This window comes from Acipenser ruthenus, chromosome 9 (genome assembly GCF_902713425.1).
Source record: "Acipenser ruthenus chromosome 9, fAciRut3.2 maternal haplotype, whole genome shotgun sequence".
NCBI lineage: Eukaryota > Metazoa > Chordata > Actinopteri > Acipenseriformes > Acipenseridae > Acipenser > Acipenser ruthenus.
In genome coordinates this window covers 46,999,060-47,023,710 of record NC_081197.1, presented here as the reverse complement: position 1 = coordinate 47,023,710, position 24,651 = coordinate 46,999,060, and the positions used below count along the sequence as shown (strand labels likewise).

The 24,651-nt window shown below is 36.8% G+C and overlaps 1 protein-coding gene across 7 annotated transcripts in view; it reads left to right on the top strand.

Annotated features, from left to right (window-relative positions):
- LOC117405155 (E3 ubiquitin-protein ligase Midline-1) overlaps positions 1-24,651 on the top strand; it is a 160,671-nt gene that overhangs the window by 117,932 nt on the left and 18,088 nt on the right. For all 7 annotated transcript variants that reach the window (XM_059030125.1, XM_059030122.1, XM_059030124.1 and 4 more), the window contains 2 exons: positions 17,523-17,618; positions 24,147-24,254. In XM_059030125.1, coding sequence (XP_058886108.1) covers positions 17,523-17,618; positions 24,147-24,254 — 204 coding nt within the window. The remainder of the gene's footprint in view (positions 1-17,522; positions 17,619-24,146; positions 24,255-24,651) is intronic.

Below are 24,651 nucleotides of genomic sequence, written 5' to 3'. Positions count from 1 at the left end.
CTCCACCCTCCACCCTCCACCCTGCACCCTGCACCCTGCACCCTCCACAGAAGACAGCACAAACACCACACACAATAACAAACAAAGAAGAACAAAGGACTTGGCTTTGCAGCCTCTTTTTAAAGGCAGGTGATCAGGGTTAATTGGCTATTAATTGTTCAGTTGACACCTGGCCACCTGCTGCACATTCCATTTTAATTAGGCAGGGAGGGAAGTCTAACCTCCCAGCCCTGTCACATCTAGAACACGCTATATATTTTTACAAACCACTAAATATACATTATTTACAAGGGCAGGCCTCATAAGAGCATAAGAACATAAGAACGTTTACAAACGAGAGGAGGCCATTCGGCCCATCTTGCTCGTTTTGTTGTTAGTAGCTTATTGATCCCAGAATCTCGTCAAGCACCTTCTTGAAGGATCCCAGGGTGTCAGCTTCAACAACATTACTGGGGAGTTGGTTCCATACCCTCACAATTCTCTGTGTAAAAAAGTGCCTCCTATTTTCTTTTTTGAATGGCCCTTTATCTAATCTCCATTTGTGACCCCTGGTCCTTGTTTCTTTTTTCAGGTCGAAAAAGTCCCCTGGGTCGACATTGTCAATACCTTTTAGAATTTTGAGTGGTTGAATCAGATCACCGCATAGTCTTTGCATTCTTTCTAGAGCAGCAATATCCTTTTTGTAACAAGGTGACCAGAATTGAACACAATATTCTAGATGAGGTCTTACTAATGCATTGTAAAGTTTTAACATTACTTCCCTTGATTTGAATTCAACACTTTTCTCAATATATTCGAGCATCTTGTTAGCCTTTTTTATAGCTTCCCCACATTGTCTAGATGAAGACATTTCCGAGTCAACATAAACTCCTTATAGATCCCTTCTTCAATTTCAGTATCTCCCATATTATATTAATAATGCACATTTGTATTGCCTGCGTGCAGTACCTTACACTTTTCTCTATTAAATGTTATTTGCCATGTGTCTGCCCAGTTCTGAATGCTGCCTAGATCATTTTGAATGACCTTTGCTGCTGCAACAGTGTTTGCCACTCCTCCTATTTTTGTGTCATCTGCAAATTTAACAACTTTGCTTACTATACCAGAATCTAAATCATTAATGTAGATTAGGAATAGCAGAGGACCTAATACTGATCCCTGTGGTACACCACTGGTTACCTCGCTCCATTTTGATGTTTCTCCTCTAATCAGTACTTTCTGTTTTCTACATGTTAACCACTCCCTAATCCATGTGCATGCATTTCCTTGAATCCCTACTGTGTTCAGTTTGAGGATTAATCTTTTATGCGGGACTAAATAAAACATGTCATATGCTTTGCAATTATCAATTGTCAATGTTGCATCCTCAAAAAAATCAAGCAGGTTAGTTAGACTCGATCTCCCTTTCCTAAAATCATGCTGACTGTCTTCCAGGATACTGTTACCATATAGGTAATTTTCCGTTTTGGATCTTGTTATAGTTTCCATAAGTTTACGTATAATAGAAGTCAGGCTTATTGTTTTTTAGTTACCTGGTTCGGTTTTCTCTCCCTTTTTGTGGATCGGTATTACGTTTTCCAATTCTCCAGTCTGTCGGTACAACCCCTGTGTCAAGAGACTGTTGCATGATCTTGGTTAGCAGCTTGTAAATAACTTCTTTCATTTCTTTGAGTACTATTGGGAGGATCTCATCTGGCCCAGGGGATTTGTTTATTTTGAACTCACTGTGGCCTGAGTGTGATCCACATTAACTGAATCAATGTATGATTCCACTTTGCCTTTCCCTTCAGCTAAAAAGTTAATTGAATTGGGCACTGTGATCGAGTGGTTTGCAGTGCTCAGGTGTACAAGTGATGCAGGTGCTCCAACAACGACAGACACAGAGTTCACGGTTCAAAACAGTTCTTTATTTCTCTGTTTCCTGGTTTGCAACTGGTTAAATAACAAGGCTGGCTCTACACAACAATGTGTATTGCCAGCTTATAAATCATGGGGTTCAGTCCCGAAATAATAACATAAAGAACAACACACAACGCAGACACGATAACTTCTCCTGACAGTGAGTGCTCTGAGTGCAGGTGCGGTGCAAGGTAATTACAGTGACAGTCGTGCAGTGAGGTCCTGGCTTGATGCTGGCCTGTTGTGATAGCTCCCGGTTCGTGTTAGCTGTCTAACATTGACAAACACAGACAGTTAGTTTCCACAAACAAAGACACTTAACACTCACAATACGCTTTTCACAGTCCGTTTCCTTTCTCGGTCATTATCATAACCACATCAAAGGAACAGATTACACCTTCACATCCCCAATTATACCCTTTTCTGCAAAGATAAAACTGTTAATGTTACAAAACTAGACAGAAACTGCATTTCAAATAACCACTTACACAAGGAGCTGTTTATTTCAAGTTTTGATTTTATTATTATTATTATTATTATTGTTATTTCTTTTTTTAAATTATCTGACAGGTTAAAAAAAAACAAAAAAAAAAAAACTATACATTTTAATTTTAAATGTGATACATGAAGCGTTCCCATTGATGCACTTACAGTAAACTGTAAGTCAGCTGTCATGCATTTTTCTTGGATGGACATATTTCCTTCCTGAGTGCGCCCAACAGGTCATGAAAATATCCGAGCTGAGGAAAAGCAAGACACTTTCATATTTGATTGGAGTGCCGAAGGGAGACTGTCAGGCGGGGACATTTTTTTGGCTTGGGAAAGCGGACTGTTGGGATTATTGTATCTGGGCTTATGCAATAACATTTTGAGAAAAAGATAAAAAGATAATTGAGGGTTTTTTGTGTCATTACTAACCTACACTGCCTGATCCTGTAGCAATAGTTGAGGCTGATATAGGGCTGTTTTCATTTTCATTTCTTTCAATTAACGTGTTTGACTTGGAAGCAGTTTCACAAACTCCTTGCCTCCAGTTAACATTGAAATTTTTATGGTTAACCATCTGATTTCGAACTTCGTACCAGCAGCCAAACCTAATTCATCCTATTCAGGGCTTGTTTTGACAGGAATGGAAACTAGTTTTTATTTTGATATCTGTCAGGGATGCTTGGCTTGAAGAGTAAACATAATCACAGTGTTTATCTCTTAGAGAACAGCAGGGTCAAATTACCAATGATGCTTGAGAATGTTGGAGGCGGTGTGGCCTTTAGGTTTTCACTGAGGGCTGGAAACCAGTCTATCCTGGTTAAGAATTTCAGTGCAGTAAAGAACTTCTGAGCTGAGGAAGACACTTCAACTCCTGGGGCTAGCCAACATCTTTCCAAGTTCCCAGTTTAAGTTGTGACTTTAATCTGTGTTTATTTTGGTAAAACGTCACCCCACAAATAGCATGTACCTTGTTAGTATTTTTTCAAATCGTATTATTAGAGGTGCAATCAGCTACCTATGTCCTGTTTGAATTAAGGACAGGTAATAATCAACAATAATCAATCCATTGAGAACACTTTATTAGTCTAAAGCGAGAGCAAGAAAAATTCATAGACTTTTCACAAAAGCCTTTAAATACAGTAGAAAAAAATGCAGGTGCATATTATTATATATGTCATTTCTTCCATTTGATCCTGCCATTTCTCACCACAAAACAAAAACAAAATGAAAGAGTTTTATTCTAGCAACACCAAGTAAAGCATGTGTTATTATTATTTATTATTATTATTTATTTCTTAGCAGACGTCCTTATCCAGGGCGACTTACAATTGTTAGCAGATATCACATTATTTTTACATACAATTACCCATTTTTACAGTTGGGTTTTTACTGGAGCAATGTAGGCAAAGTACCTTGCTCAAGGGTACAGCAGCAGTGTCCCCACCGGGGATTGAACCCACAGCCCTCCGGTCATGAGTCCAGAGCCCTAACCACTACTCCACACTGCTGCCCTAGCAGTGTGGATCCTGACAGGAAGTGTCAGGATCCAAATAGGCCATAAGGCAAAAGCCACAGCAATCAATCATCGATTGTTGCTATACTAAACTAAGCGACGTATGCCCCCTGACGATCAAGATTTGGGGTGGCTCAGCTGGCTTCTCTTCTCAGACATCTTTTGTCTTCCTAGGGCATGGTTGAGTTTTTGTGAAGCAATATTAACAGGGTATGTCAGTGGAGTCTACAGCCGGTTTCACTCTTTTCATTCTGACAACCAGAATGCATAAAATGGGAATGTAGTGAAAGCAAATTAAAAGGCTAAAGTAAGGTAGGGCAACATTGCATTTGATGTGATTGAGAGTGTAAAATTTCATGTTCAGTTTCACTTAATCTGTTCACATAAAAAATGTTCCCATTTGCTACAATTGGAACGTGCCTAATTTTTAGAAAGACTTATTTAAACCATAGCTGAGACTTAGTTAATGAGTTATTTAAAAACACTGCCAATTAATTTTTACAATGAATAGTGCTATTTTAAGTTAAACAAACTAGTCATTCATTCAGCATACCAATTGACAGAGTGGGCTCCATCATGCAATAAGGAAGACTATATCACATTCGAAAGGACCTCACTGGAATAATAAGTCTAATAATAGTTAGACACCTGGAAATATTTCATTCTGTGTTTATTGGAGACTACATGCATATAAATGTATTTTTCATATTAAGGGTGTTAGACTGTCTAATTTTGTTTTTCTTTGCGTATAATGTTGACTGCCTGAAATAGATCCAAAACAAGTACCAACTTATATAGAAGGGATCTTTCCATAATTCTCTCAAGCCTTGGGAGGAGTAGGCGGTGCTGATGAAGACCTGCAGTTGAAATCCATAAATCAAGCCACTCAGCTCCCTTAGTGCTACTCATATAAGCCTCCGCAGCTGCAAGGTTTATTAGCAAGACATTTTACATTATTCTCATTCCGACACCAAACCACAGTTTTACACCAACCTGAATGCCAGAGAAGGGGCTTATAATCAAAAGCTTCAGAGGGTCACCAAATGTTTGCAAGAGTCCATTACCTTCCCCTGCCATGCCTACTTCTTCATTGCAAGTGATGAGGCTCATATTCACCTAAATAAAGTAATGCAACAATTTCCATGTGAAACTGGGTTAGGATTGTACTGTAAACACTTTCTGATGGAGGAAATTACCAAATGACCTTTCAATGCCAAGTATGTTAATAAACTATAATAATAAAGTAACAGACAAACTAACGTTAATAAAACTAAAGCAAAACAGCATAGTCAAATAGCTTAACTCGCTATGTACTATGAAATTAGCTGGCGGGTGTGTTTCGGGCTATCACAGTGGCAGAGGAAAAAATAATGGGTGTTACTTAGGTTTAACTTAACAGTAATGAACTGTCAAACTAAATTAACATAGCACCCCTACATACATTACAAAATGTACAATGTGCAATATACAAGACATGGGCATTATTTAACAGAATTGTGAAGCAACTCACCAGAACGGGAAACAACAAATTGCTCAGCAACGTGTCTGATTGAGATTTTCTTCAAGAGCTAGAATAATTTCCATCTATGCATAGCAAGAGAAACAGCAGTGCATTTTGCCAAATGCCATTTTGTAGTGATGAGGTGGAAATCAAAATACAAAATAATTCAATTATATAACAGCGGTCCTGGGAAGATTTAATAAACTAATCAGTGTCCCTCAAGACACTCTTGCGATGACAAGTCGCTTTTTCACAAAACAGTACTGTATCCATTGTGAACTAATCGCTGTCGGTGCCAAGAAGGTGTTCTTTTAAGCAAAGTTCCTGTTCCTTTAGCCAGGGCATTTACAATGGGAAAAATCTGTTTCACAACAAGGGTGTTCCCTTAGGTGAAGTGTTCTCTTAGGAGGTGTTCCTATACGCTGAGACTACTGTATATGGAAAACTACAAAGCGGTATGTAATTAAATATGTTAACGTAACATTATCTAGCAGGTTTCAATCAACTCTATGAAGCAAAATTTGTTCATTATATAGGGCGATGCAAAACATTTGGTCATAGCTCTACATCTACCTGAAATAGAAGACTGGTTAGTGTGACAACAGGGGAGGAAAGCATTTCAAGACAGGCTACCAGGTGCTGTTTGGATAACAGAGGTCTTTGTAAAACCAAAGTATGATTTTTTAAATTTTATTTATTTTTAATTTTTACTGCATAGAAAAAAAAAACTGTACATTAGAGTAAAAACTCTATAACAGAATGGGAAATGCAGTTTTCTGGGCTGGGGAACCAGGGGTGGCTTGAGTTTTCAATTGGAAATTCTTTATCTGCATTTTGAAAAAATGAATATAGCAAAAACGTGACTAGATAACTGAATGCACTGCGAACCGTGCTGTTGCTGTTGTGCATCAGTAAATGGGTACAAAATATAATGGACAGGATAATTACGGATATTCACGCTACCAACATTTTTGTTAAATCTGTTATTAATTTACAACTCGGATGAGAAAATGTACATGTTAAATACACATTGAATCATGTTTTCATATTGTATCAATTTATTTTTTAATGAAGAATGACCTTGTTAGGGCAGCTGTTATGCAGAGATTTTCAAAAAATGGACGCAAATCATAATCAGTATTCACAGTGGTGCCTCAGTGAAATGTTTTGGAGCTTTGTTTTCAAGTTCTACACATTTGATACACATCAGGGTGTTTTCCCAGCACAGACTGCCTTACTAAGCTTATAGAAAGATGCATGCAATTTTAGATTTGTCAGCCTGTTTACTGAAAATGGTATGCATGCTTTTAAGTTTAGTCTTATTTTGAAAACTCTTTTAGAACTGTAAATATGTATGTTGTAGTGTGAATTGGAAGACATACAGTACAATACTGTTTTAAAGAAAGAAAAGGGTGTTGCAGTTTCTGACTTTAAAACAAGAGTAACCAGCTTCTGGTATGTAACAGCACTGACTACTGTACTATAAATCACGCTTGGTGGGGTTTCATATTTTTCACAAATCCTATATATGCAATCATATAATATTCATTAGCAAAGTGACTGTTTATTTGTTATGCCTTTGGTGAGGAAAGTTTAAGCTGATATTGTTGTTTCTTTTTGAACTGTTTTATCAGTCTTGTGAGGGTAGACACAAGCAGATTTTCAGCCAATCAGAGGGTGACATTGCTGTAACCTATGATCAAATTAAAAAGATAGAACAGTATTCTAAAATGATTAGTATTCTTCTAACTGCAATTTTATCTTACTGGGTGTCCATACCACAATGTTTATATTATATATAATTTTAGAATTCAGAACATATTGCAACTGCCTGAACAAAGAAAGAAAAAATCAGTTTCAATGTCATCACTTTTTCACCTCAGTGGTGTCCCTCCACTGTTTGAAAGAGAAGACCAAAGAAATATAAATAGATTTGCTTTACCAAAATAAAATGATTATTTTGCTTACTAAACGCTAGATACCAGACCACTGAGTATTTCTACCACATCCTTCACCACACTCTGTAATTAATTTAAAAAAAAAATCTATATTTGGATCTAAATTTAGGACATTTCTTGCACATGTGGAACCTATTTTGCCTGGCTGGCTGTAATGAATGTGTTGTATCTCAACATTAGTGACAGTATTGTAATGTAGGTTAATGCTACAGAGAACCCTTTGCAGCAGTAGATGAGACTGTGGCTATGACTTATGTTAAAATCTGCTGAAGGCTCCATCCTCATGTTGGGTACGTGTGGTGATAATAATTTATGGTTCACTAATGTTAAGTTCTGAAACATAAAACTGCATTTTTATGTAATTTTCCACACGCAACAAAAGGAATATTCAAACATTAATATTCCAATCTCGCATCCAGAATACTACGTGTTTAACTTCAGTGGAATCACGACAAAGCTTATTGCATGCTGAAGTTGTTTACTTTTTATGAAAGCTATTTCTAAAATGTTTGTTTGTACTGGTATCATATCACCTCTTTCATCACAGTCAGATGGATAGTATGCATTTCTTTGTACATGCTGTGTATAGGATGCATGTATTTTGGTATCCTTAAACTTTGGTGTACACTTCTACTGTTTATTTTAGTGGCAGCCCAATGTACTTTAGCTGTATAATGTAGCTGTTTTGAGCTGCTGTAAAAATGTTTTTTAAGTTATTCTATTTTCTTTTTTCCATTGAATTTCAATCCGGGGACACTCACATTCCACCTTTTACCAAGCAGGTTTGCACTATGGCCAGAAAGTCAAGTAAAGAAAATTATGACATTCTTGGCACTGATGTCTGCACGTACTGGCCGGATTTAAACTGGCTGACCTTATAAAACAACAATAGCCCTCTGAAGTTTCCTCTAATATGAATAACTGGCAGTGAAAATATATTATATATTGCAATATATTATGTAGCAATAAAGGCCCTAAACAGTGTGAATCCCCTCAGGTTTTAAGATTAGCTTCCTTCTAGTTCCAGTATCGTTTTCATTGCCTGTTCCCCACATCTTTCAGCAAAGAGAAGACGAAGCAGCACATTCAGTTACCTAATGCCATACCTGCTCTAGCTGTAGAAAATGGCCTCTTCAAATAAAGCGAGACCACGCCTGAACCACTCTACTGCTACAGTAATTAGGAGTTGTGTTTCATCTTACTTTTTTAGTATCTAGAAATTGAATGGGTTTTTCTGTGTAAAAAAAAATCCACAGCACATCTCTCTAAGTGAGTGAGAACATAGTTCAGTTTCTATAAAATACAATCATTGGACTCAATTAGGTTAATGCCTAAAGGGAACAGCTAATGCCAGTAGTGGGAGAGTGGTTCTGATGTAAACTTTGTGTCCTTGAACAACCAGAACACCAGAACTCATTTTACCCAACATCTACAAAAATTAGAGTCAAAGGACTTTCGATCTTTCGATTGACCTTGGCTGGAACTGAAACAGTAGGTTTGGAAGTCAGTGTTTCAGTGATAACCCATTTAACAAATTTAATTACAGCCATTACAATTTTGTATTTATTTTGTCAAAGCAGACATAATAATAAAATTGGAACCCCTGCAAGCCTCTCGTATCTTATATTTGCACAGGCGTGTTTTAGTGCTGAAAAGGTGAAAAAAGAAACAAAGTCAGAAATTAATTCATAGAATAAATTAAATCATTATGCAGTCAGATAAGGCTAATCATCTGTCTCCAGTACTATTTTTCTTGCAAACACAAGCATGACAGTCCTGTATTTTTCCGATTTAACAGAAAGACCACTTTATTTCTTAAAATATTACAACTTTATCTGACAGCAAGGTTACAAAAGGAAGCTATTTCCTTTCTACTTGTGTAAAATGTTTGGCGTGTGAATGTTGTTTTGGGCGATGTTTTGGCATGCTAGGTAAATAGAATGCAAGGCCAAGCAATCCCATGCCCAGTTCATGTGCCATACGAACGGTATCAGACTACTCCCAACAGAAGATCATCTGTGCTTTTTTTATTGTCTAGAGTGCATTGCACTGCTCTTCGAGTGACATAGGAGAGGTCTGCCGGGGCTAAGCAGTTCATAGCTTGTAACCTCAAATAATTTGTTTTATGTAACTGTGACGTGGTGCCCACCCCTTGTGTGTATTTTATTTATGTATGTATTCATTTATTATTATTATTATTATTATTATTATTATTATTATTATTATTATTATTATTATTATTATTATTATATAAATATATTATGTTTTATGTGCTGACGGACGAAAGCCATGATTATTTATTATTTGAGGTGACGGTGAAAAGCTGTGTGTTTTGTTTTATTATTTAAAAAACTTGTGCAGAAGGTGACCATCTCCCAAGTTAATTCATTAATTAATTGTTGCTAATTGGGAGATGGTCACCTGTATAAAAAAATGCAGCTTTCTGTGCTCAAAGGAGAGTGTTAGAGGCGGTAAGAGAGAAACAATTGCTATATTAAGATACAAATATACTTGTTTAGTTTACGAGCCTGGTTTTTGGGACTCTTAAGAGCCCAGCATCAGCAGATTGCAGGTTTCGCACAGGAGTATATTCAATTAACATATCAGGGATGTAATTTGGTGTCAAACCATTCAAGGCAAGAAGTTGTGTAGTGTGGTGTACCTATAGTAAAGTCTCCTCTCGATCTTGTCCTGTTGTACTTCAAAATACGCGCTGGTAGACGCATTTCCTGTATATGACGTTTTTCTGAAAATTGTCAAATATTGGAATAACATTTTTGTGTTCCTAGTGCCTGGCCTTATTCAATGACAAGGCTCAGAAAGATTTGATTGCCCCACGGCTTATTATTGTGTTGCGACATCCCAGAAGAGAGATCGCATCATCGGTGCCTAGACTCTGAAATTAGAGCACTTTGTCGCGTCAGGGTTAAACAAATCCCCAAAGTTCCATAATAACTACCCGCTGCCATCTTTATAAAACTCATTGTTGACATACCTTCTATGCCTGTATTTTGTCTGTCTGATATTCATAAGACAGATTTAATATTCCTTGGGTCTGCTCTCAAGATGTTACAGCAGCTATGTGATCTCTCAAGTGTGGCAAAAGACATTCACTTCATTATTTTAAGCCCTGAATACATTAAAAGGAAGACAGAAGATGCTGTACTACAGCTATAACACATTATTTGATTTTGGGTGAAAAATATAAAGCAAGATATTCATATTCTTACTTATCCAGAAGAACATGTGAAAGAAAATATACAATTATGTCTTGGAGCAGGCTGGTGGGTTATGTATCATCAAAACTGTCAGGAAATTGCATGATATTCATTTCCAAACATAACCAAACAATATTTCACATATAAAGCAGAATCTCAGAACACGTCAGGAAAGTGTTCTGAAATGTGTGTAACTAAAACTTAATTATTTTCAAAACAAGAATATAGAGTTGACTGCATAGCCACGTCTTCAATGGCTACATTTACAATGAAAATAGAGGTAGCACACTATGATTGTCACACTGATATTCCTGAAAGAAAAATCCCTTGACCTTGTCCTTTTCTAGTTTGACATGGGTATAAAACAAACTTCTAATGGCCTTGCCAGATGGTTTGATGGTAATTAAGGCAGGGCTGTACTAATATTTCATATAGCACACAGCATAAGAATGTACCAATAATTAAACGCGCATTACATTTGAAAGGGTATTTACAATGACTTTGTAAGATTTTAAAATTATATTACAGAAACGTTCCAATTTTACTTACCTAATAGTGGCCAACTGGGTTTACAACACATGTAACTCAGGTGTTGTTCTGTTTTTTATATCTCCAAGGGTGCTTAAATGTAATTATTTGTTAAATGTTTGTATTACAATTCCCTCATAGCACGAAAAGGATTCCTTAATGTGCTATGCTAAAGTTGTAATAACATGCTACTGCTAATACTAATTACCTTTACGTTTTGATGTAGGGCTATATGCATTTCTTAACGAGATTGCAACAAGATCACGGGAGATAAAGAAGTCTATTTCTGTCTCAGTAAGATGATGATTCTTCAATTTATCTCTTGAATTTGATGCATTTTGACTACTGGAACAATGCTAATCGTACCAAAGTGGCACTGGCTTCACCCCTCTAGGCGTTCCATGGCTGGAACACGCATTTCCAAAATCTAGAAAACTATAGTACAATGATAGTATGGTGCCATCAAAATTCTAGGCCCTGAAAACTTGGGATCACGAACGTTCACATAATATCATATGAAGTCAAATAGACAAACGTAACAGCGAAGGCCTTCATCAGTGTGGTTGAAGTGGATGCTTTCTGGAGGAAGAACCATGTTTGGTTTTAGTAGATAGTATACTGTCTAGTTAAGCAATAGAGGGCATTACTGTCTTGTAGTTGACTACATCAGGAAGGTAAGAGAACTAACGTAAAATACTAATGCCAGATTATCATTATCCTGTATTGTAATTAGAAAGCAGTAAACAGTGTCTTTGTTAATGATTTAAACATTTACATCTTTAAATTATAGATTAATTTATATTCGTTTTCAGACTGCCTAAATGGTCCATAGCCATCATACCAATAAGTGCCTTAATATGAAGTTTCCTGACTGGAAGCTTGGCTGGAAGTTCTGAGGTTTCTAATACATATAAACAATTCTCTTTGGTATAACCTGCAGTTGTCACTTTAGAGACTACAATACTGTTAACCACAGAGGCTACACAAACCTAGTAATCTAGTAGAGTAGGGTCCTTCCAGGTAAGAATTGAAACTCTTTGTTCAAGCCTATTACTGCCTCAGACTGTGTAGTTTCTGCCTTGTTTAGACAGCTCTAGTATAGTTTGTGATGCTATCAGCACAGCATGAACATGGAATCCCCTGTCTCAAGGAAGTTGTAAATAAAATACCTAACATGATAATTCACTGAAATATATGTGTTGTGCATATAACCCTACTGCTCTTCGTGACACTCGACCTGCATACATTGTTCTTTTCTGGATGCATAGTGTGACCTGCTTTGTTTTAGCCATTGGAATTGTATTTTTGGTCTTCAGGTGGCAGGCCTACAACAATAGACAGAGAGCTGTGCCAAATTAATGGGAAAGCAAGGGCAGGGTTTTACTGGAGAATAAAGTCTGTAAAACATGCTAATTTGATACTGCTGAAGGCACTGCTAGAATATAACATTCAAGAAAAGTAGATTGTAATATATCAATCAATCAATATTTATTTTATATAGTGCCTTTCACAGTGGACCACTATCACAAAGAGCTTTACAACATAGTGAGGAACAATGCATAATACAGTGAAATACAGGGCGCTTTACAACATTACAACAAAAAACAATGCATACACATTAAATATAGGCATAACACATTAAATAAAAGGCTAGGATGTGATTTCTAAACATTGTGGATGCATGTGTCAAGCAGAATCATACAGATAAGATGTAATAATTTACCTCCCCAGCAAAAATTAATTCAACAAGAGGACTTTTCAGTCCTTGTATAAGATTCAAGAATTTAAGGCTCACACAATGGAGCAGAAAGTAATGTTTACTCTGCGGGAGTAGCCAAAACATTGCCTGTAATCTGAGGAATCGCATGGGTAGCTTTCAGAAATAGATTCGCTCATAAGGGATAGAAATAGGAGCCAGGGGTTTGTAGGAGCCAGAGGTTTAAGAATGTTGCTCATTTTCTACCCCATCAGCTTTCTCTAAGGCTCCAACATGATATTTTAATAAGCTCAACTGTGTAAAAAAAATACAATGTAGTTGATTCTAGCATGACAGACTCTGAACTGAAGGGGAAGAAGAGGAATATTTGTGTCTTCCGCTACTTGTTAGATAGTGCCTTTGGGAAGACATGCAAGTTTAAACTTGAATTATTATTATTATTATTATTATTATTATTATTATTATTATTATTATTATTATTATTATTATTATTATTATTATTATTATAATAATAATAATAATAATAATAATAATAATAATAATAATATAGTTTGCACTGTGATATGTCATTTCTAACAGATATAGGGTCTTTCACTAGCACAGTACCTCGACACAATATGATGAGATATTGGTAAATTAGGCCTGCAGAGGTGACCAAGACAAGCTACCATGAGACTTTAGAGGACTACAAGGCCTCTTAAATCATATTTGCAAAAAAACATTCATCTGAGCAAAAAGCATATGTATAAGGTGAGTGGTTAGTGATGTTAAGTAGATAAAGGATACACCTTTGTATACCTTTAGACCCAAAGACCTCTGAACAAAACTGGTAGGGTTCCATTGGTGTGCCTATTTAAAATGTAGCGCTAGAAGTAAATAATTCCATAGAGGAAATAGTGTTATTATCGTCTGATATGAATGCAGTGCCAATTGGCACATGACAGATGAAAGAATGTAAGACTAGAGGGTATCATTTTCCATGAAGAAATTTAATTTATGAAAAGAAAGATGGCTACTCCATTAAGTGTAACATTAAGTGCTTTTCATTATGGCTCAGTGTTTTACCACTGTAATCATAGACTCCCAAGGAAAGAAAAAATAAGTGATTTAAAAGAGCTGACATTGTATGTAATCAAGCAATGTCCAACCACCCAGAATATGTGTAGTATAGTTCAACAACGTTCAGCTGTATGTTTACTGGGATTGTGTGTAGTTTGCCTGCATGCACTGTCTGCATGTATGGCTTAATGTTCATCATTGATTATGAAAATATGCATCTACTTATGTTTATTTATGCACCCAGAAAATTGTGTTTGTTTACTCAATAAAAACTGCCTGGACAAACAAGTATCACAGTTTTAAAATACAACTTGAAATGACTGTTGAATGGACATAGTCGGAGCTGAAGTGTGAGGTTCCTGTTTTATAAATGTTCGATAAGGGACTGCTCTGTAATCTAGTTTCCTCGAACACAACACAATGGAACAAACCAACCCCGTGTGTGAAGGCAGCTAAGAAATTCAATTAAAGCATGTCTCCTCTCTGTACAGGATTAATTAAGTAAAGACATTTAACACCATCTGTAAGCTGTCTCCCTTGTATATAAATTAAAATACTCATAGAGTCCATCTTGAATGGACAATATTTCGTATTCACGTCCTTGAAAAAGAGGAAGGAAAATGAGCAAGAGTCTTCAACTATAAAAAAGAATGAACAATATTTTGATTTATTCTCACCTGGTGTGATAACAACACTGATTAGCTCCCTGCACCATTTGCGTCTTATTCTGTTTAGCCTACTGGTGGGGAGGGGTTTTGGGATGGAACTGTCACTATGCACCACGTTACTGATCTGGGAAAGCTACCCTTTTGTGGAGCTTAATTCAGTTAGATTTCAGACGGTGAATGAAAGTAAAATGCTATTCAAATGTTCTTTTATAAAAGTCCCAACTTTGTTGTGCTTCTAACTCTTTTGTCAGCTGTCATGAAAGCCCATTTAAAAAACAACACTATTGCTGGCCAGTAATATACAGTACATATATACTGCAGCGTGTATATTTCTTTGCAAAAAGGGGAACAATAGTAAATAGCCTAGTATCCTTTCCCTATATCTGAAGCATAATAAACAATTGTATAATCAGTACAATAGGCTTACCACATTACATTCAACAAACTAAAACTTTAACTTGTCGTTGTGTTATGCTTAAGTGATTTGTTGAGGTAAAAATGCATGAAAAATGGAACTAAACAGCTACAGTGCAACATTGTTCCAGAACACATGTTTTTTTTCTCTTGTAAACATGTTTATGAACTGAATAATTTTATCAAATATTTAAGTGAGCAAAACTTTCTAACCTGTGCTCACATGCAGAAATATTTCAACCATACAGAATAGTTTGTCAAAATATTTTGGACAGCTGAGAACTACGAGTAGGAATTGTGTTTTATCACTAGAAATTTTATCAACACAGTTTGACAAGCAACTCTGGCATATCGCAAAACATCTGCACACTCTGAAGTTGTTTTCCCCAGGAAGGATTTGCCTGGAGCATGGATGATGTTATGTTTACATTTTCTGTCAATAAAACACATTCATTTTTCATAAGTTTTACAGAACCACCATTCCATCACTTTGTATACTGAATAATAATTCCTAATTTATTTATTTAAAAAATGGTATAGTTCAACTAGCGTTAAATACTGAATTACTGAAGAGATATAACCTCAAAATAAAAGCAAATCCTTTGGTGCTGCATTGTAAACCACACAAGTTTGGTTTCTTGAATTATTGTATGTGTGAATAATTTGTTTCCTTAAGCTTTAAATACTCTTTAGAGCCAGGGATTTGCTTAACATGGCTTTTTAGTGAGCATTGGAATGATTTTTAATAAAAGGCAGTTCAGTTGTTTTTAATATGTAATGCATTTACTATTTGGTGTATCCTTGTGGCAATGTGCTCCGCCCCTGTGTGCATTCCTGTGTTGTATGTTGCGTGTGGTGTGTTAATGTTGGTGTATAGAGATGGCTGCATGGGATATAAATGGGTGTGTGCAGCACAAGTTATTTAAAATGTATAATTGTATTTAGGCACGGGATTGCACATCACTTCACATGCATTTAAAGTATATAATATGTGAGCACGAGGTTGCACATAATTAATTCACGTGCTGGGATTCAAGTGAATAATAAATTAATAATTGAATCCCGGCACAACAGTATATATAGATGCACGTTTTACTCACTCGGGGTTGTGTGTTCGGTGAGTGGAGAACATTATTTTTACATACAATTACTCATTTATACAGTTGGGTTTTTACTGGAGAAATCTAGGTAAAGTACCTTGCTCAAGGGTACAGCAGCAGTGTCACCCCACCAGGGATTGAACCCACAACCCTCTGGTCAAGAGTGCAGAGCCCTAACCACTACTCCACACTGCTAGTTGATACTTGTTTAAAACTCACCGTGTTCGTTTGTCTGTGCATCCACCGTTTGTTTAAGTGTTAGTCCATTTTGTTTGTCTATTTATTTTGGCGTAAAGTGCCGTTTCCTGTCTTCTGTTTGTTTAAACCTTTTATTTATAATAAACCGCGCAACAGTGCTTTCATCATTTCACCTCATCTGTCCTGTCTCTGTGTATTCATTTCCTGGTTCTGACGTCACCACTCAGCCAGCCGTGTGACAATCTTTTATAGTCATACCTAACATATTGTACAGTAGATGTCGATCAGATTCTTACGCTTTGATGTCAGTTTTTTGGATTGACATCATGAGAGCTACCAATTCACAGCTGTGCGAGCGAGGACACCTCAAAGCCAAACAGTGCCTTTTCCTCATTGATGACATTTCTGTACGTGCAGAAGCACAACAGTAAATTGATCTCCAAATTGTCTTTAGTGGTCATTTTCTCACTGTTTTTAAAGGGCGTCAATGTAAGCATGTCAGTCCATTTTTTTTTTTTTTTTCGGTCCTGCCTTATAAGGGATTATATGTCTGATAAGGGCCTGCTCTGTAATCTAGTTTCCTGGAACGCTGCAAAATGGAACAAACCAGCCCTGTGTTTGATTTGAAATACATTTTATTCAGGTCCCCTCTCTGACAGTGACTAGGTATTCTTCTTCTTCTTAGAATAAAGGGCAGGGCAAGCTACCTTGCTTTTGTTTAAGTCTCATTAACCCTTGGACAGTGGAAAAGTTTGTTTTTAAAAGGGCACCTACAGTGCAACAGACTATATACTTTTTTGTATCCTGCCATAGGATTAATTCAGTAAATACATGAAACACCATCTGCAAGCTGTCTCTCTCTTAATGATTTTGTTGGAAAAATAAGCATCAAGTTAAAGGTTAATCGCTATTAGATTAAAATACACCATAAAATGCTTGCTCAACAGCCAAGACTTAAGTATTCAGTGGCGTCGCAGGCAGAACAGAAGCTATTGTGACTAATGTATAGCTGCACAAGCTGATGGAGGGGTAGATGCTTATATGGATGATGGATGATATGTGGACTATTTATTTTTCTGATTATATCTGACTGGGGAATTGCAGTCACAGCATCTCTTAATTTCTAAACCAGAAAACAATGATGATCAGATCTCAAATTGAAGACGAGAACAAAGAGGTAGCTCACCACTACTGCCCTGTACTCTTAAATCTTGCGTGCTGAAGCCATGTACTGAATCTTTTTCTTTCTTCCCTCAACAGCAAGGTTTAGACACAAACCTGAGCAACCTAATCAAGAGGAACAATGAACTGGAAACTCTAATGGGTAAACTCATTCAGACATGCCAGCATGTAGAGGTAAGTGTCTTTCTGTTAACAGCACTTGACTTCTTATTGTTCCCAAGTGGATTTACTGTATGGTTTAAAAACAGGTCTGCTCCTAATTGCTGTGGTTTGAAAATAACTGTAAATTGCAGATGTACTCTCAGAATTATTCAAAATGACTTCTACGTGATATGCACAATTCTTAGTTAGAGTTAGAAATGCAATGATGTTTATACTATAGTATGAGGCTTGTATTATAATTAGACATTTATTTAGAAGCTTCCAATAATTCTTTGTGACTTATCTTGATAATTAGTTTGACCCGATTGTATGTAAACAGGGATTGCCTTTCTCAAAATGTCTTGGAGTTGTTTCTCCTTCTCCACCCTTACGTTTCCTGGCAGAGCCCTTCTGGTGGATCGATCTGACTTTATACTTGGTTGACCTCTAACCACTGTCTCACCTCACCCGAGGGAGGCTCCTCTGCTGTTATCTCGATAAGGACATCAGTATTTATTTGGAAATTCTACGTGATTGTTTCATGCTTTCAGCTTTATGTTTAAATCCAGTGTGGTACAGTTGGTAAAACTTAACATATACAATCTTTAGTACATTATTTGATGGAACAGAAACAGGGTTTTAAATATGTCCACTACTTGTTTTTTCTGAGAGCTGTTGTTTTGAACAGTAGCTGTTACTGACACATATAATGTTTTTGAAATGGAGTTAGGAGGAAACCATGAATTATTACTGATGATATAATTAATTACTGACAATAATATTTTGCCTTCCTGGCCCTAAAGGAAGAGTTTAGTGAATTTGTTTCCTGATACACTTTCTTAATGAGAGAAAGGAAGAAAAGTGACTTCACATGTTGCTTTTGAGTTTTCCCCTTGGGAATTTTAAATAAATTCAGGAATGAAATCCATTGATTTGCAGGTATTTCCAATTGTGTGTACAGTAATGGAATACACAAAAATAAAGATTCTTATAACAAAGTGTTCCCGTAAAATGGAGCTGACTGAAAATGATTGTTTTGTCTTTCTCCTTGGTATTTCACTTTGATCTGAATTCCAGTTTTCAAGGAGTATGAATTCTAGTTTTTGAAGTACTTCTAATCTAGTTTTCTGCCTGTTTAATGACATTACATAATAGAGCCCTGGATGTTCAATTCTCATAGTATGAAAATACAATGCCTTGCAAAAGTAGTCAGACCCCTGACCAATTCTCTCATATTACTGAATTACAAATGGTACATTGAAATTTCATTCTGTTTGATATTTTATTTTAAAACACTGAAACTCAAAATCAATTATTGTAAGGTGACATTGGTTTTATGTTGGGAAATATTTTTAAGAAAAATAAAAAAACTGAAATATCTTGCTTGCATAAGTATTCAACCCCTGTGCTGTGGAAGCTCCCAGTTTACACCGATGAAAGAAATTGCCCTAACGAGGACACAATTACCTTACCATTGGCCTCCACCTGTGAACCATTAAAGTTGCAGTCACATTTTCTGGATAAAAACCCCACTGTTGAAGGATCATTGGTCAGGCTGTGAATCTGACGGAAAATGAAGACCAAAGAGCATTCTACAGAAGTTAGAGATAAAGTAATACAAATGCATAGATTAGGGAAAGGGTACAAAATAATATCCAAGTGTTTGGATATCCTAGTGAGCACAGTTGGATCAATAATCAGGAAGTGGAAGCTGCATCACACCACCCAGGCACTGCCAAGAAAAGCCTGTCCCTCCAAACAGTGCTCAAACAAGAAGGAGACTTGTGAGAGAAGCCACAGAGAGGCCAACAATCACTTTGAAGGAACTACAGAGTTCAATGGCTGGGAGTGGAATAATGGTGCACCAGTCAACCATATCAAGAGCTCTGCATAACACTGGCCTGTATGGGAGGGTGGCAAGAAAGAAGCCGTTACTCAAAAAGTACCATCTGAAAGCACGTCTGGAGTTTGCCAGAAAGCATGAGAGTGACCCAGCTGCGATGTGGGAAAAGGTTTTGTGGTCAAATGAGACCAAGATAGAGCTTTTTGGCCAAAACTCAAAGCGCTATGTGTGGTGCAAACCGAACACTTCCCATGACTCAAGACACACCATCCCTACAGTGAAGTATGGTGGTGGCAGCATCATGCTGTGGGGATGCTTCTCATCAGCAGAGACTGGGCATCTTGTTAAAATTGAAGGAAGAATGGATGAAGCAAAATACAGGGAAATACTGCAAGAGAACCTGCTTCAATCCACTAAAAAACTGAAGCTTGGGAGGTAATTCACCTTTCAGCAGGACAATGATCCCAAGCACAAGGCCAAAGCAACATTGGAGTGGCTCAAGAACAAAAAGGTGAATGTCCTACAGTGGCCCAGTCAAAGTCCTGATCTCAATCCCATTGAGAATCTGTGGCACTATTTGAAAATTGCGGTCCACAAGCGTCGTCCAACCAACCTGAACAACCTGGAGCAAATCTGCCAAGAAGAATGGGCCAAAATCACTCTGACACTGTGTGCAAAGCTGGTACATACTTACCCCAAAAGACTTAAAGCTGCTATTGCAGCAAAAGGTGGCTCTACCAAATATTAATGTGTGGGGGTTGAATACTTATGCAAGCAAGATATTTCAGTTTTTTATTTTTCTTAAAAATATTTCCCAACATAAAACCAATGTCACCTTACAATAATTGATTTTGAGTTTCAGTGTTTTAAAATAAAATATCAAACAGAACGAAATTTCAATGTACCATTTGTAATGTGAGAGATGAGAGAGAATAATATGAGAGAATTGGTCAGGGGTCTGAATACTTTTGCAAGCCACTGTATATCATGGTATGTCTCCCTTTGTTACATACATGTTTAATGATGTATTGTGTAAATATATATGTAGAAAAAATACTGCTTCGCATTAGAAGATGCCTACATATGCGAACAACAAAAATAGTCACCCTAGATTTGTACTGCTCTTTGCAAATGCAAAGGTTAAAATCATGAATATCACATGTTTTTTTTTTTAATTGCACACTAAGTTAAGCAGAGAGTATACTGATATTGCGAAAGTCCCCATTCAAGTGTTTTTTGGTAAGAGGTAGATCTGAATTGAAATTACATACCCCTCAAGCCACTTTTCACTTTTTCTGGACAGCGTTCAAAAGATCTAATATTCTGAATGATTCCATTGCTGCCACACTTCATTATTTCATCTCCTGAATGCAAGTTTGCATGAGGGATTAGTTTTTTTTCTCTTACTCTTGGCTCCGGCAAATGATCTACATTGGAGTGGAAAGCCCAGTTTGGTTATGTTGAGGGGTAGAAAATGTAATGGCGTTCAATTTAATAGAGAAGTTTTAGAGAAAATAAAATCATTAATATACAGTTTTTTTCTTGTGCTCATTTTTAATGATACAACAGTAGTATGCTATTTCTGTACTGGGTTTAGGCTAGTTGTATAAGTCATCAACTGATGTGTGCTGGTTCAATAATATTTTATTGACTGGGCAACTTACAAGGTGATTGGCTAGAAACTCAACACCACAAGAATACAGGGAGAAAGGAATAACCTCAGTTTAAGGAACTGCTTCCCCCTGGCAGAATACAAAACTTAAAATGCATTATAGTCACTGTAGCTCTGGTGGCTGCACGGTGAGTCTGCAGTGTGAAAAAAGCGGTCGGCTGACGGCACATGCTTCAGAGGACAGCGTGTGCTCGTCTTCGCCGCTCCCGAGTCAGCGTGGGGGTGGTATCGGTGAGCTGAGCTATACAAAAATAATTGGACACTATTAAATTGGGGAGAAAACTACAAAAAAACAAATTGGTGACTACTAAATTAAAAAAAAAAAAAATGAAAGTGAAAACCAGTCCATCTGCCAACCACCTCCAGTATACTGTGTTTGAGTGCAGATATTGGCGTTGCACAGTGCAGTATGATCAAAAGATTACCCTCTAAAAATACTGTCTAATATTATATGCTCCAATAGTACTGCCTGGAGCAATCCCAGTGCAGGGCCCAGGTAGCAGCTGCAATCATGGAGCAGTCATTAAACATTACTTCCACTCTGGGGTTAGAGGGTCTTGGACTCCATTCTGAAATACTGGGATACAATAATACAAGCCTATGAACAGCAAAACTGTGGATGCAAGTTGTCAGCATTTCCGATTTGTTCAATACCCTGTTGTTGAGGCCGCCCTGCTTTCGTGGTTTAAAAATGCCCGTGATCAGACTGGGACATGCAGATTTTAAGTTGCAATATATACTTTTTAAAAGGTCGCTTCACTTACAACCGTATTTTCAATAAAATGCACAGTAATTTCAAATGTATAATACTTTTCGTTGTATGGTAATTAAAATTTGATTTCAGTGTTACTGTAACTTCAACAAAAACTGAGTATGCATTTGGCTTAGACTCTTGATAATAAGAATTACTGACAAGACACATTTCTTTGCCATTCCCTTGAAATTTGTATTAATGAGAATTGACTGTGTGTATAATTAAAAATAAATGTATAAAGCGCAACAGACCACAGTATGATGGTGATCCCTTCCAGGTGCTAGATTTGTATTTTGTATTTGCTTTATGTGTCATCTTAGCCTTCAGTATATCGAGTAAAATAAATAAATAAGCAAACATGGCTGAGGATTTTAAGGGGAGGAGGGGGCACACGTCAGGGTCTTTTGACTGACTTTGATGTTGTACTGTTTCGAAGATTTGAATATAATACCATTACAGTACATGCAGCCTTGAGAACAAATAGAATTTAAAATAACTACACCAGGATATAGGCTACGTGTAAGAAGAGTCGGAATATCCAGTTCAAATGTAGTCCAAATGAGATGTATTATTCTGCTTGTGTTCAAAATGTAATCAGAATGTTAAGCAGAGGCACAGTAGGCATATTTGCCCTGCTCCCCAATAATTCTTTGCATACAGTAGATCCTGAACATGAGTGTATCATAATTCATACTGACATTTTGATGGTTTCACTGTAGATATATAGTACAGTTCTTTAAGTATCTGAAAAAAAAACTTATGATACAGCGACCTGTGTTTGCTGTTCTTCCATTGCCACGCATCCAGCCCAAGTCACCTCCAAACCCCAAATTTCCTGCCCCTTTAGTTGTTTTGCTTCCATTCCTTTGGCCCAGCATGACCTTACTGAACATATTCACCTCCCTTGTGAGCCGGTCCTCGCTTTTTTTTGGCTCCTGGAATGGAATGTAAGACTGAATCTCTTTGATAGCTAGCTGAGTTCCTGATCTGAGGAAGCTCACTCTACTACTGTCACAATAAACTCTACTGTTGAAGTCAGACGAAAAGACAACAGGGTCCAGAAGAGATTCCTGCAGAATTTATCCTCATGTTCAGCTGAACGTTTGGAGGACTGAAATGGAATTTGGAAATCTTTAATTGTGAATTTTTAACCCTTGTAATTTTATTTATGTATTCACCACAGCTCATCTTGATGTGATGTTTACATTATTTTGAGTTCTGTTACTCAAATCATGATTTTTAATGGGTTGATTTATAATAGTATCCCAGTGGTCTTCACCAAATCAAAATCAATGAAATGCATTAGCCTTTGGGAAGTTTCCACAGCTGTTCTTGCCATGTTTTGATGCTTAATTGGGTATTAAATTATACCAGCACAAAAGTCAAATGCTGTTAAAATTAATGGAGAAAGCAGGATTTATGGAATGTAGTTTGGTGGATAAGGGGAGATACTGAATACAGAATCCCGTTTCGTAGACAGGACCTTGGTACAGTAGTAACACAAGCAGACAGTCTCAGTACTAGACTGCCATTCCTATTCAAAGAGATTTCCCCAGTGGTGATGCCATGTCAATGGTGCTTGCCATGCTTATATCATCTGAGGTCTGTCTCAAGCCAAGGCTGCTACTGGTGCTGTATCAATGCCAATGTAGATTTATGTTATTGTTTTGATGATTTGTCGTTGTCAACAAGAATCACAGACAAGACGGCCTGAAAAGACTTGTGTAGTCATCAAACTTGAATGATTTTTAATTGTTTGGATCCAGCAAAACAGAATGCATGACATGTACACTGAACAAGTGTAGTAATCAGCTAAATGCTCTGTGCCGCTGTTATTGTTAACTGTAAAACATGTCTAGACTCGAGTGGCTTTGTGGTTACTAAAAATACAAGTGACAACTGGTAAGTGTGCTTCCAGCTGATTTTTAAAGTTGGCATGAATATACTGTACAGGCCCTATTTAGATGTGCACAGCCATCTAAAACAATGTATTGCTACGAGTAGCTTCATGCTAGCTTCTGCTATGCATTCATAACTTCAAAAACACCCAATCATAGAAATGTAAAGTAAGACTCAATGTTTCGACAGGTGTCTTCATCAGTGTAAGAATGTAGACAGTGTAAATCAATGCATTGATGAAGGCATTAACTGAACCTGTGTCTGCTTGATTGGGTTTGCTTCAGAATATGACCATGTTATTTTTCCTTGCTTTGTTGTGCCTTGCGTGTATTTGTCTTGTCAGAGATCTGTATAGTTACGTTCCCTTGCTGATAGCTACCTTTTTATTATCAGGTAAATGCATCAAGACAAGAGTCCAAACTAATTGAAGAATGTGACCAGTTGATTGACATAATTCAGCAAAGGAGACAAATTATTGGAACCAAAATCAAGGAAGGGAAGGTAAGGACAACTGTGTACAGTATCAGGTGTTAGTGTATTCACTGCAAAATGCTCCAGTTCATTTTGACATTAGTAGCTCTTAGGAAATGCGGATACAAATGTACCTACCATATGTGAAAAACTGTAACTATTTGAAATTATGATATGAATGGCAAACAATGAAAAGCAAAATGTATATATTTTGAAAACAATTTGTTATAAATCATTTTCTTTCATTACCTACTAAATTGTATTGTTTGCTGCATCATTGCTAAAAGATCACAAATCTGTCACAATTCACTGTTAAACAGTTCCTGGCACAACCGATACCCAGGAGTGTTGCTTACCTCATATGATGGTACCATTTGCCATCAATGTAAAAAAAAAAAAAAAAAAATTCTGTTTATATACAAATTTA